Source organism: Harpia harpyja, chromosome 19 (assembly GCF_026419915.1).
Source record: "Harpia harpyja isolate bHarHar1 chromosome 19, bHarHar1 primary haplotype, whole genome shotgun sequence".
Lineage (NCBI taxonomy): Eukaryota > Metazoa > Chordata > Aves > Accipitriformes > Accipitridae > Harpia > Harpia harpyja.
In genome coordinates this window covers 10,629,192-10,647,386 of record NC_068958.1, presented here as the reverse complement: position 1 = coordinate 10,647,386, position 18,195 = coordinate 10,629,192, and the positions used below count along the sequence as shown (strand labels likewise).

The window sequence follows — 18,195 nt, the reverse complement described above, 5'->3', positions numbered from 1 at the left end:
CTCTCGCGTTACTTGTATTTCTATTGTTTTCCTGTTGGAGAAGAGAAGTGTTTAGTGAACTGGAAGAGCATAGAATAGGTATATCAGCATCTGTTCAATGTGTTACTCATTCACACCTGTGTTTCTTCAATACAGTCTCAGACCCAAACCTATAGTCATGAATAAAACTCTGTTAAAGATTTTCATCCCATTTTTCACTTCATATGAAATGAAGGGAAATGTCATTGTTTTGCTGTTGGGTTGGAAGAAGATGTAACCGTGTCTTTGGAAGTGCACGAGGAAAGGAACTCTGTCCTTCCCCTAAAAACCTCTTAATGGTAGCAAGAGGAACGGTCTCAAGTCTTGCACTCAGTTTTAACAAAAACTAAAACCAAAATGTGACTTACAGCACCTGCATGTGTAAGTGGGAAGTTGCCCTAGCACTGTTCCAGGCATGTAATATGCTGTCATATTACATGTTCCCGCATGGGTTTGGTAGCATGTCTTCCAAGAGAGACTCGAGGATGAGGGTGTGGGCATGGAGCAGCTCTGGTCCCCAGGGGAGCTCTGTCCCTCACCATGAAGGCTCCAGTTCCCTCTGGTCACTGTCTGCTTGTCTAGACACAACGTCCCTGCCAGAGAAGTGCAAGAAGCACGCAGAGAAACATCCTCCTTTCTCACCCAGGTGCCTGGGAGGGAGGAGAGCCAAGTGTGACTTTCTCACTTCTCCTGCCTGGGGCTGGGATGAATGTACTGAGCCTCCTCTCCTGGTGGCTGCAGCCGAGGTGTGCTGCTGCCCTGGCTTGGACCGTTGCCTGGGTGGGGAGTTGGGGCAGGAAGGTCACCGGTTTCTGGCTGATGCTTGGTGAGTAGCTGGGAAGTGAGCGAAGGCTGGAGAGCATGTGTGGCTGAATGCTGCAAGGACCATATCCTGCCCACAGCCTTCCTCCTGTGCGGTGGTTAACACGTCTCAAGTGGGCGTTCATCTGCAGTCCTCACTAGTCCTGTCTGCATCCGTGGTGAGGATGGCACCCAAAACCTGTAAAAAAAACCCCAAATTATTCCGCAACCAAAACCACACTGGGTACCTATAGATATTCCTGTTAGTGACCTCAGGACCAAACTATTCCCTCTGTTGTTCTTGTGCCTTTTATCCTTTGCAGAGGAACCAAAGGCAAGGACATCAACACAATCAAGTCCCTGCGAGTTCTGCGGGTTCTAAGACCACTGAAGACCATTAAACGGCTGCCAAAACTAAAGGTTAGAGAATAACCACAAATCTTTCCTTCTCTGGAGGTTTGCAACTGATCTGAGTGGAAGTTGGTGGACTAGACTTAATCCAAGTTATTTGTGTTCCTTTTATTTTGTTGCAATTAATCTCTTTGCCAGATTTATAAAAATAGCTGTGCAGATGTTTAGCAAATGTCAAACACTTGTTTCTTTTGCAAACGTTGTATGCAATATTATGAATTATTGTGAATCCATATTAAAATCAAACTTCTAAAAAAAGAGAAGAAAAAAATGCAAATAAATTACAGTTCATAAGTGTGATGCTTTTAGAAATGATATAAGAGAAAATAGGTTTTGGAGTGTTTGATTTTCCCTAGAGAACTTAACATGAATATTGCAAGATTTTCCACAGTCTGTCTAAAGAGAAATGTCATTGCTGTATGAGGACTTTTAATCTGTTCATCTTTTCTATTAAAGAATATATAGTGCAGGGTTTTATAGCAGTACCCTTTCATCTCTAGAATACTAAGTTACAAAGTAAAATAAATGTAATGGCCTGTGGTTACTTATTCAACACCATTTCACAAACGCTTTGAGATACAGCCAGCCCCTGGAAACAGGAGAATGGAAGAAGTTACAAAATTTAATAATTTCTGAGTTTTGGGAACTCTTGAACACTTACTGTAGAATGTCTTCATGTGGCATCACTGCTTGCAGGCTCTTTTCTGTGAGAGACGGGGAAAAGAAGCAATGGGTGCTTTTGCAATGGTGAAACTATGTCTGACAATTCCTGTTTTCACATAGTGGCATGTAAAAATCAGGGTCAGCTGTTACATAGTCTTGCTTTTGTCCTTCCCCATAATTTATGCTTAAATAATTTTGATTTTATGCATTTTTATGCATACTAAATTTACCTCAAATGATAAGGAAGAGTAATGTTGAACAATGTAGAAAATGGTCTTTATTTGTTTAGAAATTTGAAATGTACAGCTCTTAGGTCATAAAACAGACAACAGTAGCTCAGTCCTACAGCAGGACGCTGAATGCTTGCTTTTTATTGAATGTCTACCTTATTTTCAAGCCATTTTACAGAGTAATTTTACCACCTCTAAAGAAGTATTCAGAACTCTTTATGTGAAGCAGAAGTCATATTCATATGGTTTGTCTTCAAAGTTCTTTCAATTATTTTTTTCCTGGATGTGATGTTGTGTGCAACAATCAGCAAGATTAATGGGGTGATTAGAGATATTTCCAGTGTTTTAATTCAGGATTTCTGGGTTGCATCATGAGTGTAATTTTGTGAATTATTCACTTCCATTCAGAGAAACAGAAACAGTATTGTACAAACCCCATGCTTCAGCAGTAGGACTGTTCAATTTATATTATTATGACAAACTTAGACTAAAATTAAACTGCAAATTACTTGTAACAATGAATCAGTGACTAATAACCAAATAATAAACATATCTGAGAAGTTCTTTGCAGGGAGTTCAGAACTGACATATGCTGACTAGATTAGTCACACTTACTTTTGATAGACAGTTCATTAGAAAAATATTATTTGAAGCATTTGGTTGTTTTGTGTCTGGTATATTTTTCTTATTATTCAAACAGTTCAAATAATGGTCAACGAGTAACATATTTGATGAGTTTTTACCTATCCACTGGGAATAAATTAAACACAAGTACGTTTTTCATTTCATAATTGGCCATGGAAATATTTACTGAGGACTACTATTTATCTCAATGAGCTGCAATTATCTTTATAAATTTTACGGACAGCACCAGAAAATTTAGTGGCACAGCCAAACTCATTGAGAAAGCAGGAGATGTAGGAAGTCGGCATTATCTCTCACAGCTGGAGCATGACTCTTGGTCCAACACTTGGTGTGCAAATCCATGAAACCATCCATGGGTTGTAGGTTGGGTAATTACTTCCAAGTGTAGTTAGATGCTAGATGCCAAGACGTTAGATGCATTTTTCTTTTCTTTCAACCCCTTAACATTGTTCTACTCCATCCCCAGGCTGTCTTTGACTGCGTGGTGAATTCCCTGAAGAACGTCCTCAATATCCTCATAGTTTACATGCTCTTCATGTTCATTTTTGCCGTCATTGCTGTGCAGCTCTTCAAAGGCAGATTCTTCTACTGCACCGATGAGTCAAAGGAGCTGGAGAAGGACTGCAGGTATGGCCGGGGGCAGGGGCTGTTGGTGGGGAGCCCGACTTTCCTCTGGCAGCAGCAGCTCCCTTGACTGTCCCAGAGCTGCATAAGTCAGGTATCTGCTGAGCTTGATGAGTCTCCTCTAAGGAAGAGCAATGCTTCAGCACATTTACCTTAGAGATGAATTTTCCCTTTTGTTGTTTTAAGAGCTGCATCATTCTTGGGTCTGATCTAGCAAATGCTTACCCAAATGCTTAATGATATGGGGGAGCAGGCTCCTTTTCCCAGGGAGGGCTAAGTATGATTTTAAGGTAAAGGGTTTTTTAAAAGATGGTGTGACTCCTTTTTCTACCTGCTGCCTTTATTCTTAGGGTTTGTATGAATTAGGAAAACATAATGAATAAATAATCAGAAGTGAGTCAGTAGGAAGTTAAAGAGCTCCTAATTAGCTAGAAAAGGGGTCAGTATTTGAATATCTTAAAAACCCTGTCCTGCTTTGTCCTTTACAGCAGACTGTCAAGGTGCTTTACTCACCACAACGTGCGTCTTCCTCACTTGCCCTTTTTCTTGGCACCCAAACCACATTCTCAGCACTGTCCAGGTCTGCCCACGTTAGCCCTCTCCTGCCACCTTGCAAACGCAGGGCACATCCCTGGTGGGACCACGTGCACACTGCAGCCACGGAGGCTGTCACTGCAGTTCTTCCTTGCAATAAAGCAGATATATTACAGAAAGAAATGTGTAATTATAGAAAAATGTAGGTTGGAGGGGAACTCTCCAGATGCCAGGTCCCTCGGCCCCTCAAAGCAGGACCCAGTTAGAAGTTAGATCCAATTCTGAAGTAGGAGCCAGAGACTTTTTCCCATCAAGCAGCACAGTTTTCTGTGGGGTCAGACAATCTGGGGGCCAGCATGCTGTTAATTGCTGGCTTTGCCTAATGGATGAATGTCCTGATTACAGTTTCTTTCATTTCTAGACCTCAGGTCCAGTTCCTGTGGCTCAAAATGGCTCAAAGAATGGCCTCTACTTCTGTTAACAAACCTAGGGGATGTCTCTTTATTTGTCTTTAATACATAGCACGGTCGGACTCTGCTACTGGGGATTTTTGATGCTCCTCAGTGACTCATATGAAATGGCTGATTTGGTTTAATTCTCTCATTTGGTTTGAATCTCTGTTTCTCCTAGGGGTCAGTACCTCGATTATGAAAAAAATGAGGTGGAGGCGCAGCCGAGGGAATGGAAAAAATACGAGTTCCACTATGACAACGTGCTCTGGGCTCTGCTCACGCTTTTCACTGTCTCCACAGGCGAAGGGTGGCCAACGTGAGTACACGGGACTGGCAGGGTCAGTGATCGCGGAGGTAATGGCAGCTTTCCACAGCTCTGAGGGACATGTAAATGGCAGGTGAACTGTGAAATAAGAATAGTCTTTTATCAGCTAAGCTTTTACTTTCCCTTGTGTTATTATTGGGTAAATCAGCAGGCAGGGCTCTTCATTTTACTCCTTGTTCTTCTGAGCTTGCACAGGGATGCTTAGGCAGTTTTCAGTACTTAATAGCTTGCTTGCTCCAGTCTTTTGGACTTGCACGCCTTTCCCAGGTGTAAAATTGATAATGGGAATGTAAGAAAATGAGGGCAAAAGGTATTGTGACCTATGCTGAAAGTATGGTGGGTATGACAGTCCCAAAATTATATTTACTGTTCAGCATACGACTTTATTTTGGCACATTTTTCTGCTGGGACACATGGAGTACAATTCACGGTCAGGGTTTCTCTATGGCAGGCCTTCCACGTCCTCTACGTTCAGCTATTTCATAAAATAAAGAATAAAACATACAGCATCTATCTCCCTTCTCCAGTCCCTCACTGTGTTCCCCTACTTGGAGGTCATCAACACCTTTCTTTTCCCATCCTTACTTCATCCCTGTTGACCAGAGAAGAGAAGCCAGATCTAACTGTATCCTCTCCCCTTGGCCAGGGGGATAAGTGGATCTGTACATAGCAAATCTCCATCATTCTGCAGAATGGTGAAAACAGCAAGGGTTTCCCTAAAAATATCCTCAGGGAAAACTTCTTCCCAGCCATAGAGATGGGAGAGAGTTTGACCTGAGCATATGTGGAAAACCCTCCACACGAGTGAAGGCCAGTGAGTGACTATCAGGGTGTCATTGGTGCTTCACACTGATTTCATTGACTTTTCTTCTCTCTTTGCGCTTGATTGCAGTGTGCTGAAGCACTCAGTGGATGCTACCTACGAGGAACAGGGTCCCAGCCCTGGCTACCGAATGGAAATGTCTATCTTTTACGTGGTGTATTTTGTTGTCTTCCCTTTTTTCTTTGTGAACATCTTTGTGGCGTTAATCATCATCACCTTCCAAGAGCAAGGAGATAAAGTGATGTCAGAATGCAGCCTTGAGAAAAACGAGGTACCCGTGTCTTCTGAATCTGGACTTAGCACCTGGGGGCTCAGAGTACCTCAATACTGGTGGAAGCTCACTCCTCGTCCCTCCCATGCCGTGGGGGGCTTTAGAGCAGTCGCTACCCAAGGGTGTGTAGTCTAGAGACCAAACAAATTACAGTGTTTCAGCTTTTGCATAAAAACAAAACCAGGGAGAGCCCCCGAAATGCTACATGTTAGTAAGCACTGTCACACGTTCCTGTGGACCACACCTCAGCTTCAAAGCAAAGATAGGCTTGCACATTAGCTCAAGCATGTAGGTGTGAAAGGAGACAAATCTTTGGCCTTTTAGAGGCCAGTCATCAGAAATCAAACTGAACTACAATTGCTACGGCTCTCTAAAGGACAGGTCCTCTCACTAGGCTGGTTTTATGCCTGGCTGAGATGATGTCCTCCTGACAGCAGTGGAAAGTAGATGCCTTGGGAAGAGTGTAAGACCAGGACAAGCCGGTATGAGGCTTTTCTTTAACGCCCTAGCAAGTTCCATCGTTTTCAGCTCAGGAACCTCCTGAGTTGGACGTGGTTTTTCTTTAGTTCGTGGCATCTGTGTATCTTTCTTCCATGGATGTATCCAACTTCCTTCTGAACCCATGCAGATTTTTAGCATCTGCAACATCCTTCGTCTGGGGTCCCACAGCCTCAATGACCTGTTGTGCAAGAACCATTTCTTTTCATTTATTTTGAAACTGGAAGGTGATTTTTGATGAAAAGAGATGAGTTCTTAATCAATTATTAATTAATGCATTGTTTGTCTATATGAACAAAAAGTCCAAAATAAAGCAGTATATTTAGAGATGCTTTACCCACTTTATTTTTCAAATGAGCAGAAAGTATTTTTGCAGTAATTAAGACTTTGAATTCTTATCTAAATCCAAGATGAGAAAATGCTCCAGAATCAAAACTTCTTGTGGGTAGAAACCAATTTTTAATGCACTTTTATACTTATAATAATGTGAACAGAAATAGCCAAGTAAAGGGGGTCTTTGAGAGTTCACCCAGTAATATTTGTTGGATAATTTATTGGTTGAGTTCAGTTCACATTTTATGAAATGTTATTAGCTGTACAGGTTTTGCTGTGTGTGAGAACTTACCTGAGTTTCACAATACTTTTTTTTAAATGCAGATAACATCTTTACCAATCCTCCAGTTTCTGCACTTACTTATCAGGAGGAATTGGCAGAGTATTTTCTGAAGAGAGCCTGTGGATTTATAACTCCCTTCCCTACATGGGAAGGGATTGGGACCTACTGGGAGCTGGGCTGGGATGGAGGGCTGCCTCCTAGGATTGCAGGGGACCATAGGCATGTTGTGGGGTTTAATATTTCAGCGAGTGTCCAAAAGTGATCACAATTTGGGGATCCTGTGCTGCATTTTACAGGGGTAGCCAGTACTTGCACCATGTGTGAGAAACACTTAGAAATACCATCCTCCACTAAATGCTCCACTCACCCTCCCAACAATATTCTGAGTGATAGAGACTGCCAGCCCTTTTTTTTGTATTCTTTTCATCCCATTTTTGTTTTGTAGAGGGCCTGCATAGACTTCGCCATAAGTGCCAAGCCACTGACCCGCTACATGCCTCAGAACAAGCAATCTTTTCAGTACAAGATGTGGAAATTTGTGGTGTCCCCTCCCTTTGAGTATTTTATCATGGTCATGATTGCACTCAATACCATTGTCCTAATGATGAAGGTTAGTGGGCTGTTACTGAATCTTTGCAATTTCGGGCTTGCTAATGCAGTGTTTGCTGGAGAGGCTTTGTACTCTCGACCTGAGAGCTGGGAGGGGGATAGGCAGGAGCAACCACCACTTCTTATTTGCCTGTTGTCATTTTTAGATGTCTTGTGGGATTCCTTTATTCCCCAAAGGAAGGTGGTTTAGTTGTGATGAGATACTGCGAATGGGATTCCCCTGCACAGCACTGGTTTGGCTCGTAGCCCCTTCAGCATATGGCCAGTGGGATGGGAACTGGGCTTCTCGGGTCCTGAGCTCCCAGCTCGGCTTCCTGCTGCAGAGCAGGGTCACTTCTTTGGGATGCTCGAAATCCAGCCGTGCCAGGGAAATTACTCAAATTTGCAGCAGCATCAAGCTTCTGGGACGTGATCCACAGTGCTTAGGAGGAAGAGATGCAGGTGGCTCGATGTTGTGGATGATATCCCCTCCTATCCCTTGCCTAGCTTAAAGTATTTTCACAGTCAAGGCATCACCATGTTCCTAGGGTCTGCTGGAATGAAACACAGTTCTGCACTTGTCCTCTAGTTTTGAAAATGCCCTTCCTCTCTCCTCGTCCATGTTGTGCTTACAGGGAGATGTGCACCAGCAACAGTCTCCCAGTCTTGGGGTTATCTCCAGCTGTCCCATTAGGATAGCATGTAGGCAACAGTGTGCTTCTGGAGTGGCACTGAATAACTGTGTTGTAACCCCCAGTCTTGCTTAAAGTGAGCACAAAATCTGGCACTAAAATGAGCAGGAGTCTTGCAGTCAGGCAAGTCAGCTGGGAAGGTTTTATTCTGTAAGTGATCTTCCAGTAACAGCCTTTCTTCCATCCTGGTTTAGTTCTATGACGCTCCAGAAGCATATGAAGAAATGTTGAAATGCCTGAATATTGTGTTTACATCCATGTTTTCAATGGAATGTGTGCTGAAGATCATTGCCTTTGGTGTGCTGGTATGTGCCTTCCTCGTTTACTTTCAACTGTTTCCTCTCTACATGAAATGCTTATATTTCATGATGTGCATTTAAAAACAAACGAAAAAAGCCTGTGTTGCAAAAAAAAGAATAACGCCTGGATCCCTCTATCCCCCTTGTGTTTTCATTTGGCAGAATTATTTCCGAGATGCCTGGAATGTCTTTGATTTTGTAACAGTGTTGGGAAGTATTACTGATATTTTAGTAACAGAGATTGCGGTAAGTACAGTTTGCTCAATTTGCTTCATTTACCAACAAAGCTGTACCCTGTCAAGACACTGCACCTTCTCCCTACCAGCCTTATTCCCTAGAGCAGCCTCTGGGACTCATCATGTGATGATGTCCTTGGGTGACCTGGCAGCTTGTTTCCAGTAGCTCTGCTCTTTCCATGGAGATGAGCACGGCTGTCTGCTCCAAAGACTTTCATGCAAAAAGCTGTGATGAGAACAACAGTGCTAGTGACTCTGCCGGGAAACACTCTCTCTGTCTCATTCAGCAAATGGCTCTAACCCCAAGCCGTTTTTGCCTATTAATGGAGAAATCCTGTTGAATTTAATAGAGGGAAAAGATCAAAAGAATTCTGTTGAAGACTGCTGTTTTATAGTGTGAGGTGCTTTGCAGGGCACACACACATGTCTGTCCCTTGGGGCTCCTACCCAATCTTGGTCACGGGGCAGAGTGAAGGCGATGAGAGGAGTGAGAAGGGGAGAGGTGATGGGAATGTAGAAACAGCCAGAAACTCATCAGCCTGCACAGTCTGGGTTGGGGGAACATGGTGCATTTCCATTATGTGCACAAAAGCTTTGTGGGGCAATTGATACAACAAACAACTTTACCATAGGATTTGTTGGCCATCCTTACAATGACTGCTGTTTCCCTGCTAATGAGTCCTGTAGATTACATGAAGTGTACAAACTTGCCATTAAATTCTAAAGGATTTTTCCATAAGGGCAGCAAATGTCTAACTCAAGCCTTGACAGCCTGATATTATCCAATTTACAAATTGCTCCTCTCCTCTCCCAATGCATGTTTTAGCTGATGATGCTGTATCTGTATGTGATGAATTTGAACTCTACCATAATTTGTTTTCTCAGTCCCTGGGATTTGCTTATAGATCTGTGTTGTATGTGTGCTAAGAACTATGCTCCCCAGACTTCTTTACAGGACATTCAGCTGGTGTTGAAGACTACATTACCGTTTCTAATAAAATACATTATTACCTAACCTCCTTGGAACAAAAAAGCACACAAAACTCCAAAGTTTTACTCCCCACACAAATGGTGTTCATTTAACAGTTGGTGAATCCTATCTCATAGACTTTCGATAACCTTTTGTTTTCAATGCACGGCTTACAGCCAGGGTAAAGTTACTCAGATCAAACACAAGGTCTGACTACCATTTCTCTAAGTGCTTATGAGATTTATCACACCGTGGGCAGGCACTGGATGCTTGCCTCCACTCCCTCTGTTGTGGGACACGCTTTCTTGCCAGACTCAGACAAACTTTTGCCTTGGTTTGAAAATGCGTGCAAACATTTGCAAGTCAGCCACAAACAGACTGATGCTTCTTTTCCACCCTTTCTTCAGCCACTTTTACTGGGAGAAAGCAGCACAGCCAACTCAGGCGTGGTAAGGGAGGCTGTGGTCTCCCTGAGATTTGCATCTTCTCCTTCAGGAAGGTGTCTCCTTCACAACACCCAGCCTACACACTTCTTATTAAAATCCTTCTTTGTACAGCTATTTTGCAGGCAGAGAGCAGCCATCAGTGTTGCCTGTTCCCTGCTTGGCATGTAGCAGTCCCTGCTCAGTCAACAGGCCACTGCCTCTCCCTCCAGCACTGACGGGGGTGGCCCAGCCTCGGCAGGCTGTCTGGCACCTGGGGAATTGGATATGGACTGATCAGGTTGGGCTGTGATATGTCACTGAATTTAAGGCAAAGCCACAGCATGTCTGGGGCTGTATATGCATGCCCCCAGCTTTTTGGAAGCAGCAGCTGTCCCTTGGCTCTGCTGGCCAACTATTAAGGGTAGGAGAGTTAGTGTGTAGGCAGAGGTTCCCCACCCCTCTCCTGGTCTTTGGGCTGGAGAGCAAATGTGCTCCCAAATACCCTTGTGTGAGTTGGCAGGCACTGATGCAATAACCTCGAGGGTGCTGGAAGTGACAGCATCACCTTTCCACTCTGCAGTAATTTCTCTGGTTTCCAGCATCAAAGATAGCAGCAATTTGTGGATGCCTTTGAAGAGCAGTATGAGTTACCTCTAAAAACAGTCAGTAAACTCCAATAGGGTTAAGCTCCCAAGCACCTATACACCTTTCCATTATCCTCCCAGGTGGTAATGGAGAGGTTTTTGGTTTATGATTAACTAGATCCAGTAAGTCAAACCTTAGAGAGGGCTTTCTAATGTAGTTCAACAGCTTCCTCTGGCAGTGTGTCCAATACAAAGCTGCTCACAAACATGTCTTTAATATAAAAGCCCTGTGTCCCCCAGTACTACTCCAGCCCCTGACCTCTTGGTCTTCTGTCTCAGTCCATAGACCTATTTGAGCTCTGCTCTCTAAATCTTCCTCTTCTGCAGCATTCCTGTATAGCCATCATGTCTCCTTTCCACATGCTTTCTCCTGCAGACAGAGTGTGCCCAGAGGTCCCTCCCCACCTTCTTGTTAGACTTGTTTTTCAAAACTTCTTTCATAGAGCTCCTCTCTGATCTCTCTCCAGCCCGCGTCCATCTGCAGCAGCACACTCATCCACGCTGAACAGCTTTTGTAGCCACTGGTGTACGTTTCCTTAAGCCGCTCACATCCATCTCAGCCTCAGACAGGGACGATGGGCTGAGAGTTCAAAGGCATCGTGCACAGCTTGCTAAAGAAGCGTTAGGAGCTTAGTTTGCTTAAAGGTGACAGTGATGCACAGGTCTCAGAATTACTGCTTAATTACCTGAGTGGGAGTTTGCAGTGGTGCCCCAAAGATTACATTTATAACAGAATTGGTAATGGCAGCTTTCAGGATGCCTTTCATGGAGCAGATCGTTCTGCTTCATCCACTGGCATGTGGTGGAGGTAGTCTTGTACCAGGATCTCCACTGCCACTACAAGCCTTCCTCCCCTTCCAGTCCTGAGGACAGTCTGTGGCACGTGGGGTGGAAAACAAGCAGAAGGATCCGGCACCCTGCTCCAGTCCCGTTTTGTTGGCTCTGCGATAGGTTGCAGCATGTGTTATTCTGACCCACAGCACATCAGGGGAAACCCAAGGGGTCCCAAAGCTGCCTGGGAAATGCCAGGACTGTTTGGCTGCCTGGAAAGTGGCATAATGCATGTATATCCTGGAAGACTTACACTTTAAACCATCTTTGTAATATATAACCTGCTGTTTTGTTAAACTGGAGTCACACCCAAGTCACTTAAATACTTCTGGTATTTAGAACCAATTAAAAAATGTAGAAAAGGGCTGAAAAACCTGATGCAGTGATAGCGAGCATGCTGTCTGCAAACAGCAGGGACCAAGGCGAGGACTGGTGGGTGCCTCATTTGCAGAGTACAGATCAGGCATATAGCCTGGAGTCTTTAATCCCACTGCTTCTGCTCAACCACTCTTTACCCTTTATATTTCCAGGTAGGGTAGAGTAGTAACTAAGGCTCAGGATGAACATCCACTCTGCACAAAATGCTGTAGCTAATGCTGAACCCCACTTCAACTTTCTGGCTCTGTGCATGACAAGGGGTGCAGCAGCTCTCTGCACCACATTACGGAGCTGAGAATAACCAAAGAGGAGAGCAGGTCTTTCTCATCATCACTCTGAGTTGTGTCCCCAACGGAGGATGACCTCTTCTCCTTCTGCCTTCCTCAGCTTCAGCCTCTCCTTGGCTGATGGGCAGCCGCGGGGGTAGTTGGGTGGTAGCCCCTGTTAGTCCTTCCATGTACGTTCAGCCTGGTTACTACCCGTTCACACGGAGGGGTTTCTCAGGCTGAGAAGCCCAGGTGACAGCCACAACGTGAACTCAACTGTCAGTCTGCATCTGTCCCCTTAACAACCACCCACGAAGCCCTCCAGCTCCCTGTGGAGAGGGGATGCTTTCCGGGTATGACTTAGAGATCAGGCTCACGAATAGTTGCAGAAGCACCACTTTTCTCCATGACTGTATTTTCCAGCTATAAGTGTTCTCCAAGGTAAATAAACCTGCTCACCTGGGCGGTCTCATCTTGAGAGACTGAGCTTCCACCAGCCTTGCTGCATCAGTACTTTTAAACCAATGAAAAGTAAAGATAAAAGGAAAAGAAATGTGTTGATTAATTGCTTTATTTTAATTTTCTAGTCATGTCATATGTAATTTACTTTGTGAATGCAGTGGAACATATATATTTTTTTATTTCCTTAGGCAAAAACACGTATGTCAGTTTTTTATCCTCTCAGTAATTGAGGTAAAATAGGTGGCATTAAGGAGAAGGTGTCCTTGCTGACACAGCTGGCCTCAGGAGGCCAAATGGGTGTATGGCAAACTGACATCCATTTCTATGCCTGGAAATATAAAAAACATGCTGAGAAGTGTTTGTGAATTGTCTCCCGATTTGCATTACAAAATGAAATGCAAATAACTACTGCACTGTCTGTGTTACCTTTAGGATCTCAGAATCTGTTTTGGTTTGAAGCATTTTTATTTATATAATTACCATAAAATAACACGCCCAAAAGCCCAACAGTTTTTTTCCAGTGAAATTTTCAGAGTTTCCTTTTTTGCTTGTCCTGATTACTCATTTTCTCTTTTGTTTCCTGTTTTGTTCTTTATTTTCCTTATCTACCTGCTGAATCACGCCATCCAATCAACATACAATGCGAAAACCATGTCTCCGTCTGTATGTTGTGCACCTGCTGCTCAAAAAAATAAATTTGTAAATAAACTTGCAAATATCCATCCATGAAAACATCACATATAGGACACGGTTGGTTTCATTGAATTTAAACAATTATTTAAATTCTCTGCTTTTATTTTCTCTCGTTTTTCTTTAATTTAATTCGTTTTGATGAGATTTCCGATTGCACTGGTGAAAAAGCCTCACTGCAGCGTGCCTCAAAACTGGCTTCTGTTCTGCATCTTCTTCCCCTTGGCTAATTGGTGACGTGAGGCAAATGCAGTTACCAATAGCCTGTTCTCCGCTGTTTGTTACACCTGACAATGATAAAGGGGAGACTGACACTTGCTTTATTTTGGTGGAAAATTGAATGAGAATAGGAGGGAAGGATGCTTCTGGATGACCTGGAGTAGAGAAGATTGGCTGGCTGGGGAACACTTCATTGTGTAAGTGGTGGTACCAAATTCAGTTCTCAGAAACTGGTTTTGTTTTCTTTTATGATGAGATGCATTGAGCTTTCTGCAAAGGGAAGCAGTACATTTAAGAGAACTGCCTTACAGGTATTTTAAGCCGATGGTTTACACTGTATTGTAAGGCAAAAAAATTATTGAAGTGATTACAGACTTGTTTCCCTCAAATCAAAAGAGAAGTCATAGGAAAGAGTGATTTTTATTCAACTTTGAAAATTCTTTGTGATACCAGCATATAGAAGCATTTTGCCACCATAGTGGACACAGAGTCCCTGGATGCAAAAGCAACTATCTCAAGTAAAATGCATAAACCATGTTATGAACAGGGCTGAACCAGGTCCCACTGGGAATTTAGTGCCTGATTCCAAAGATGCCTTTGGAAATACTGGTCTTCATCTTTGAAAATCATAAATTAAGCAAAAGAGGATGAATAAAGAAAAATACAATCTAAACCATATATGTATTCTTCCATTCTTAATTATCTTGGCTATGGTTAATAACACAATTGAGACCATAAGCTTATAAAAAATACTTGCTTGGCCACCTGACAGCAGCTCTTGGATCTGTGTTGACATCTGGACTTCCTGTTGCACAGTTGCTGTTAAACAAATCAGAGTGAATCTTCGTGACAGACTGCAAATAGGCTCCATGCATCCTTCATTGAGGGGCACAGGAGGGAATTTTCTGCTAGGAGGCAGCAAAGAAGAAAATTACAATGTATAAGTTAAAAGTTTGCCTAGTACAATCTGATAAGGGAATTCTCTGTGTGTGCTGCGGTGGCTGGAACCATTACAAATGAGCTGTGAGGATGTCTGGAGACTTTGCCTTCTGCACCCCTGGCCCAGGCAGCACAGGTGTGTGCTCTGGCATCAGCTGTGCACATCAAAATATACTGAAAAAAAATCAGCTTATCTCCATTTGGCCAAATTTTGGCCTTGTTGCTGTCCACGTTGCAGGTTAAAGATTTAAATGCTCATCCTGCAGTTTGTTAGGATTGCAGTCTCTATGGTCATATGTGCAGGTCCAGGCTCCTTCCATCACTTGGCATCCAAGTTACAGCTCTGGAGCACCAAGTTGTCCTCTGGAGCTGCCATCTTCCTTCCACTGCTGATGATGGGAGCCTACAGTGACTACAGCAGAAGCACCAAAGTGGAAAGGTAGTAGGGAACGAGGAGAGATCTGGGCATCACATACATAAAATCATTTTTCCAGTGTTTCTGGCTCAGGATGAAAGGAGATATGATATGATATGATATATGATATGATATGCCTGTAATGGCAGATTCCCCAAGACACAGACAAGTGTGGCAAAAATCTTTGGCTTCTAGAAATCAGCAAGGGTTTTCCCCAAGCTTCAGAGGAAGCCAAGACCCTATGCAAGATTCAGGAACTCTTCTTCAGTACTGGCAATGCCGCAGACATTTAAATGGGAACACAGCCATTTCCTCGACAGTAGTTCCTTAGCAGAATAGGTTAATTCTTGTTGATGCCAGATGAGAAGAACTGCCAAAGCTTCCTGAGTGATCCCATTCTTGGCTTGGTTGGATTCTTCTTCCCACAGCTCTTTGCAACTTTTGGTGAGCCCTTCATTTTGAGGACAGAAATCTGAAGTTTCAGGTCCAGGGGTTTGTTGCGTTCTGCAACTGGGCTGCAGGAAGAAGCAGGGATGAACAGCTCAACTTCTGCTAGATTTATTGCTTTGTGGCAGCATAACGTTACCTCCTTCACTAAATCCTGCAGAGTACGTCCAGCCATGGCATAAAAACCTCGTATTCTCACTGCAAGCTTAAAAATCCAAACCACTAAATCCATTGAGCTGGTGCTTTGCCACTGGTGTACAGAATGGAGCTCATTCTGCATCCCTGCAGACAGTGGGCAGAGCTCCTGCGTTGGGGAGGAAACCACGCTGCTGCTGAAGATGCTGGAGGAACAGATCCAGGCAATGGCTGTGCGCCCTATTCTTCACGGATTTTCTACTTTTCAGAATGGAAAATACCCTAAGAAAGGGTAAAAGAGCAGGATGCCTGTGGTGGGACAGCAATCAAGGCCAGGTCTTTACCTGTGGTATATGTTCTCTCTGTTTTCCTCCTGCTTTGCAGTTTGCTCCAGGGATGCATCTCTCGGCTGGGCTTCCATCATGCTCCTGTCATGGGAAGCGGTGGCTGTACCCGGCTGTGCCCAGACCCCCTGGGAACTGGTGGGTGGTGGGTGTCTTCATTACCAGAGCTCCCTCTTGTAGGAAAATAGTGACAGGCCAGGGGAAATGTTTTTCAAACATAATTTGCGAGTCCTCAGGTGGATCGTAAAATCATAAAGCTATGGGGCTCTTGTGAACACCAGTCCACCTTTAGCATCTGTGCAACAGAAAAGCAAAAAAAAACCTGGAAAGAAGGGCCTTGATAACCCAGAAGATGATCATATGCATGTCATGTTACAAAGGTGGCTAAGAGGGAGGAGAATTGATGCAAACCACTGTTATACACAAGAAATATTGCAATGTGGAGTTTCCCCTTTAACTGCATGCAATTCTAATACCTGCCTGGACAGTTGAGGTGTTGAAGGACAGGTTTTCTACGTGGTGTGCTGAGGGTTACACACGCGGAACCCTTCCATCCATCACGAGCGTGTGTAATTTTGCCCTGCTACGAACGGCGCAGAGAACGGTCCTTCGAATGGTCTGCTAATGTTGGTGACGGTGGATTTTCCTGGGTTGTGAGTGATTCCCTGCAGAGCTGAGACTCGCTGCACTTTAGGGAATGGCAGTGCATGAGTCAAACAGGGAGGGTTTGGGGCTGGAAAAAACCAAAAGGGTTATGGACTGTTTGTCCCTCCAAATCCCAGGGAGTGGGGGGTTATAGACATAACTGCACAGTTTTGAGCCCCCTGTTTCATATTGTATGTATACAGACTATCCTGTATAAAGCCTCACGTAGCACAGGGATAGCCTGTGCTAAGTGTGACATTGCAGTCAGCCCAGACCAAAGCAGATGTTAAGCATGATGTCAGCTGTGATTATAAGGTTATAGCAAAGTCTGAGCAAAACAATGTTATTGCTGTTAAGCTGCAGTAATGTGAGAAGAGGGAAGTAAGACAGGTTCATATGCAGAGAGAGGGATGCTGCAGATGCTGCCTGTGCACGTGCTCCTTGGAGGAGGGTTAAGCTTGTGCACAGGAAAGACCTGGCTTGAGCATTGCTCTGAAGGGAATAAAGACTTGCAGGCCTAGTGCCCAAGTGCCACGAACGTTACACAAGGTCTGCTCCAGTTCCCACTGGTGGGGAGACATTCTATGATTAAATCGGGCTCTGGGTTAAACCTTTGCCCCGCGCTGAAACCCATTGCAGCTGCTCTGCGGAGGTGTATCAGCTGGCACCACAGCCAGCACGGGGGGAACAGGTTACTAGGGACCAGATTAGTGATGGCACCCAGTTATCCAGCCGTGATCCGTCTCTGCCCCCTCGGTCTTATATGGCCCTTACCTGCTAAGGTGAGTCCAGCCAGTATTTTGTGAAAGGAACATAAGTGATGTAAGGAGCTGAGGCCAAGAGACAAGCACTGAATTTTTAGCGCCTGTTTTACGGACCTTGAACAACCCAGGGGAATCCTCGCTTATGTTTTGCCTGCCAGAGCTGATTTCTGTTGCTGACTTGAATGAGCTCAGTGTTGTCTGCTCTTTCATTGAACATACCTGTGCTTTTCTCTTTTCTCTTTATTTGAGGATTGAGTCTGATATATGGTCTGTGCCTAACTCTGAGCTGCTTGCATTTTTAACATGAGAGAAACCGAATGCATGCCTGAGACTGATTTCTTGAACTCTTTGATGGGATTGGTGGAATGCGATGCTAATGGCCCCAAAACTGAGCTGGCATTTAAATAAATGAATAGATCCAACAAGCCCCCCAAATTCAGCATGAGCTCTGTAGCCAAATGAGCAAGAAACATGGGTCAGTTCAATATGACTGGATGTCTTTTGGTAAAACAGTAATACAAGGGAAAGACTATTTTTGCTCATCTTTACCAACAAGAGCTCCTTATAATTATATTTTCCACTCCACTGCTTGATAGTTTGAAGTGGGATGCTTTCTCTCTTTAGCTAACTCAGTCAAATAAGTGGCTGTGAACAGAGATTCACAAATAAGTGAATTGGAATCAGTATGGAAAGGGGGGGGATATATTTCATCTCCTTAAAATAGGAGGGCAAGAGGGATCTGGCTTTTGCATGTTTTGTTTTGGAAAGAACCCTCTCTAGATTAGCTCATTGGGGCAAGAAACCTCTTTTTGCTGAAGGAAAGAAAAAATGGGGTACGGGGTGGGGAGAATCATACAAACCAAATGGAAATCAGAATCTGTCTCCAGCAGTTCTT

At 43.9% G+C, this 18,195-nt stretch overlaps 1 protein-coding gene across 10 annotated transcripts in view; it reads left to right on the top strand.

The window, feature by feature from the left end:
* CACNA1B (calcium voltage-gated channel subunit alpha1 B) overlaps positions 1–18,195 on the top strand; it is a 310,095-nt gene that overhangs the window by 243,690 nt on the left and 48,210 nt on the right. For all 10 annotated transcript variants that reach the window (XM_052815098.1, XM_052815096.1, XM_052815094.1 and 7 more), the window contains 7 exons: positions 1,143–1,239; positions 3,235–3,395; positions 4,557–4,694; positions 5,596–5,797; positions 7,357–7,521; positions 8,386–8,496; positions 8,653–8,736. In XM_052815098.1, coding sequence (XP_052671058.1) covers positions 1,143–1,239; positions 3,235–3,395; positions 4,557–4,694; positions 5,596–5,797; positions 7,357–7,521; positions 8,386–8,496; positions 8,653–8,736 — 958 coding nt within the window. The remainder of the gene's footprint in view (positions 1–1,142; positions 1,240–3,234; positions 3,396–4,556; positions 4,695–5,595; positions 5,798–7,356; positions 7,522–8,385; positions 8,497–8,652; positions 8,737–18,195) is intronic.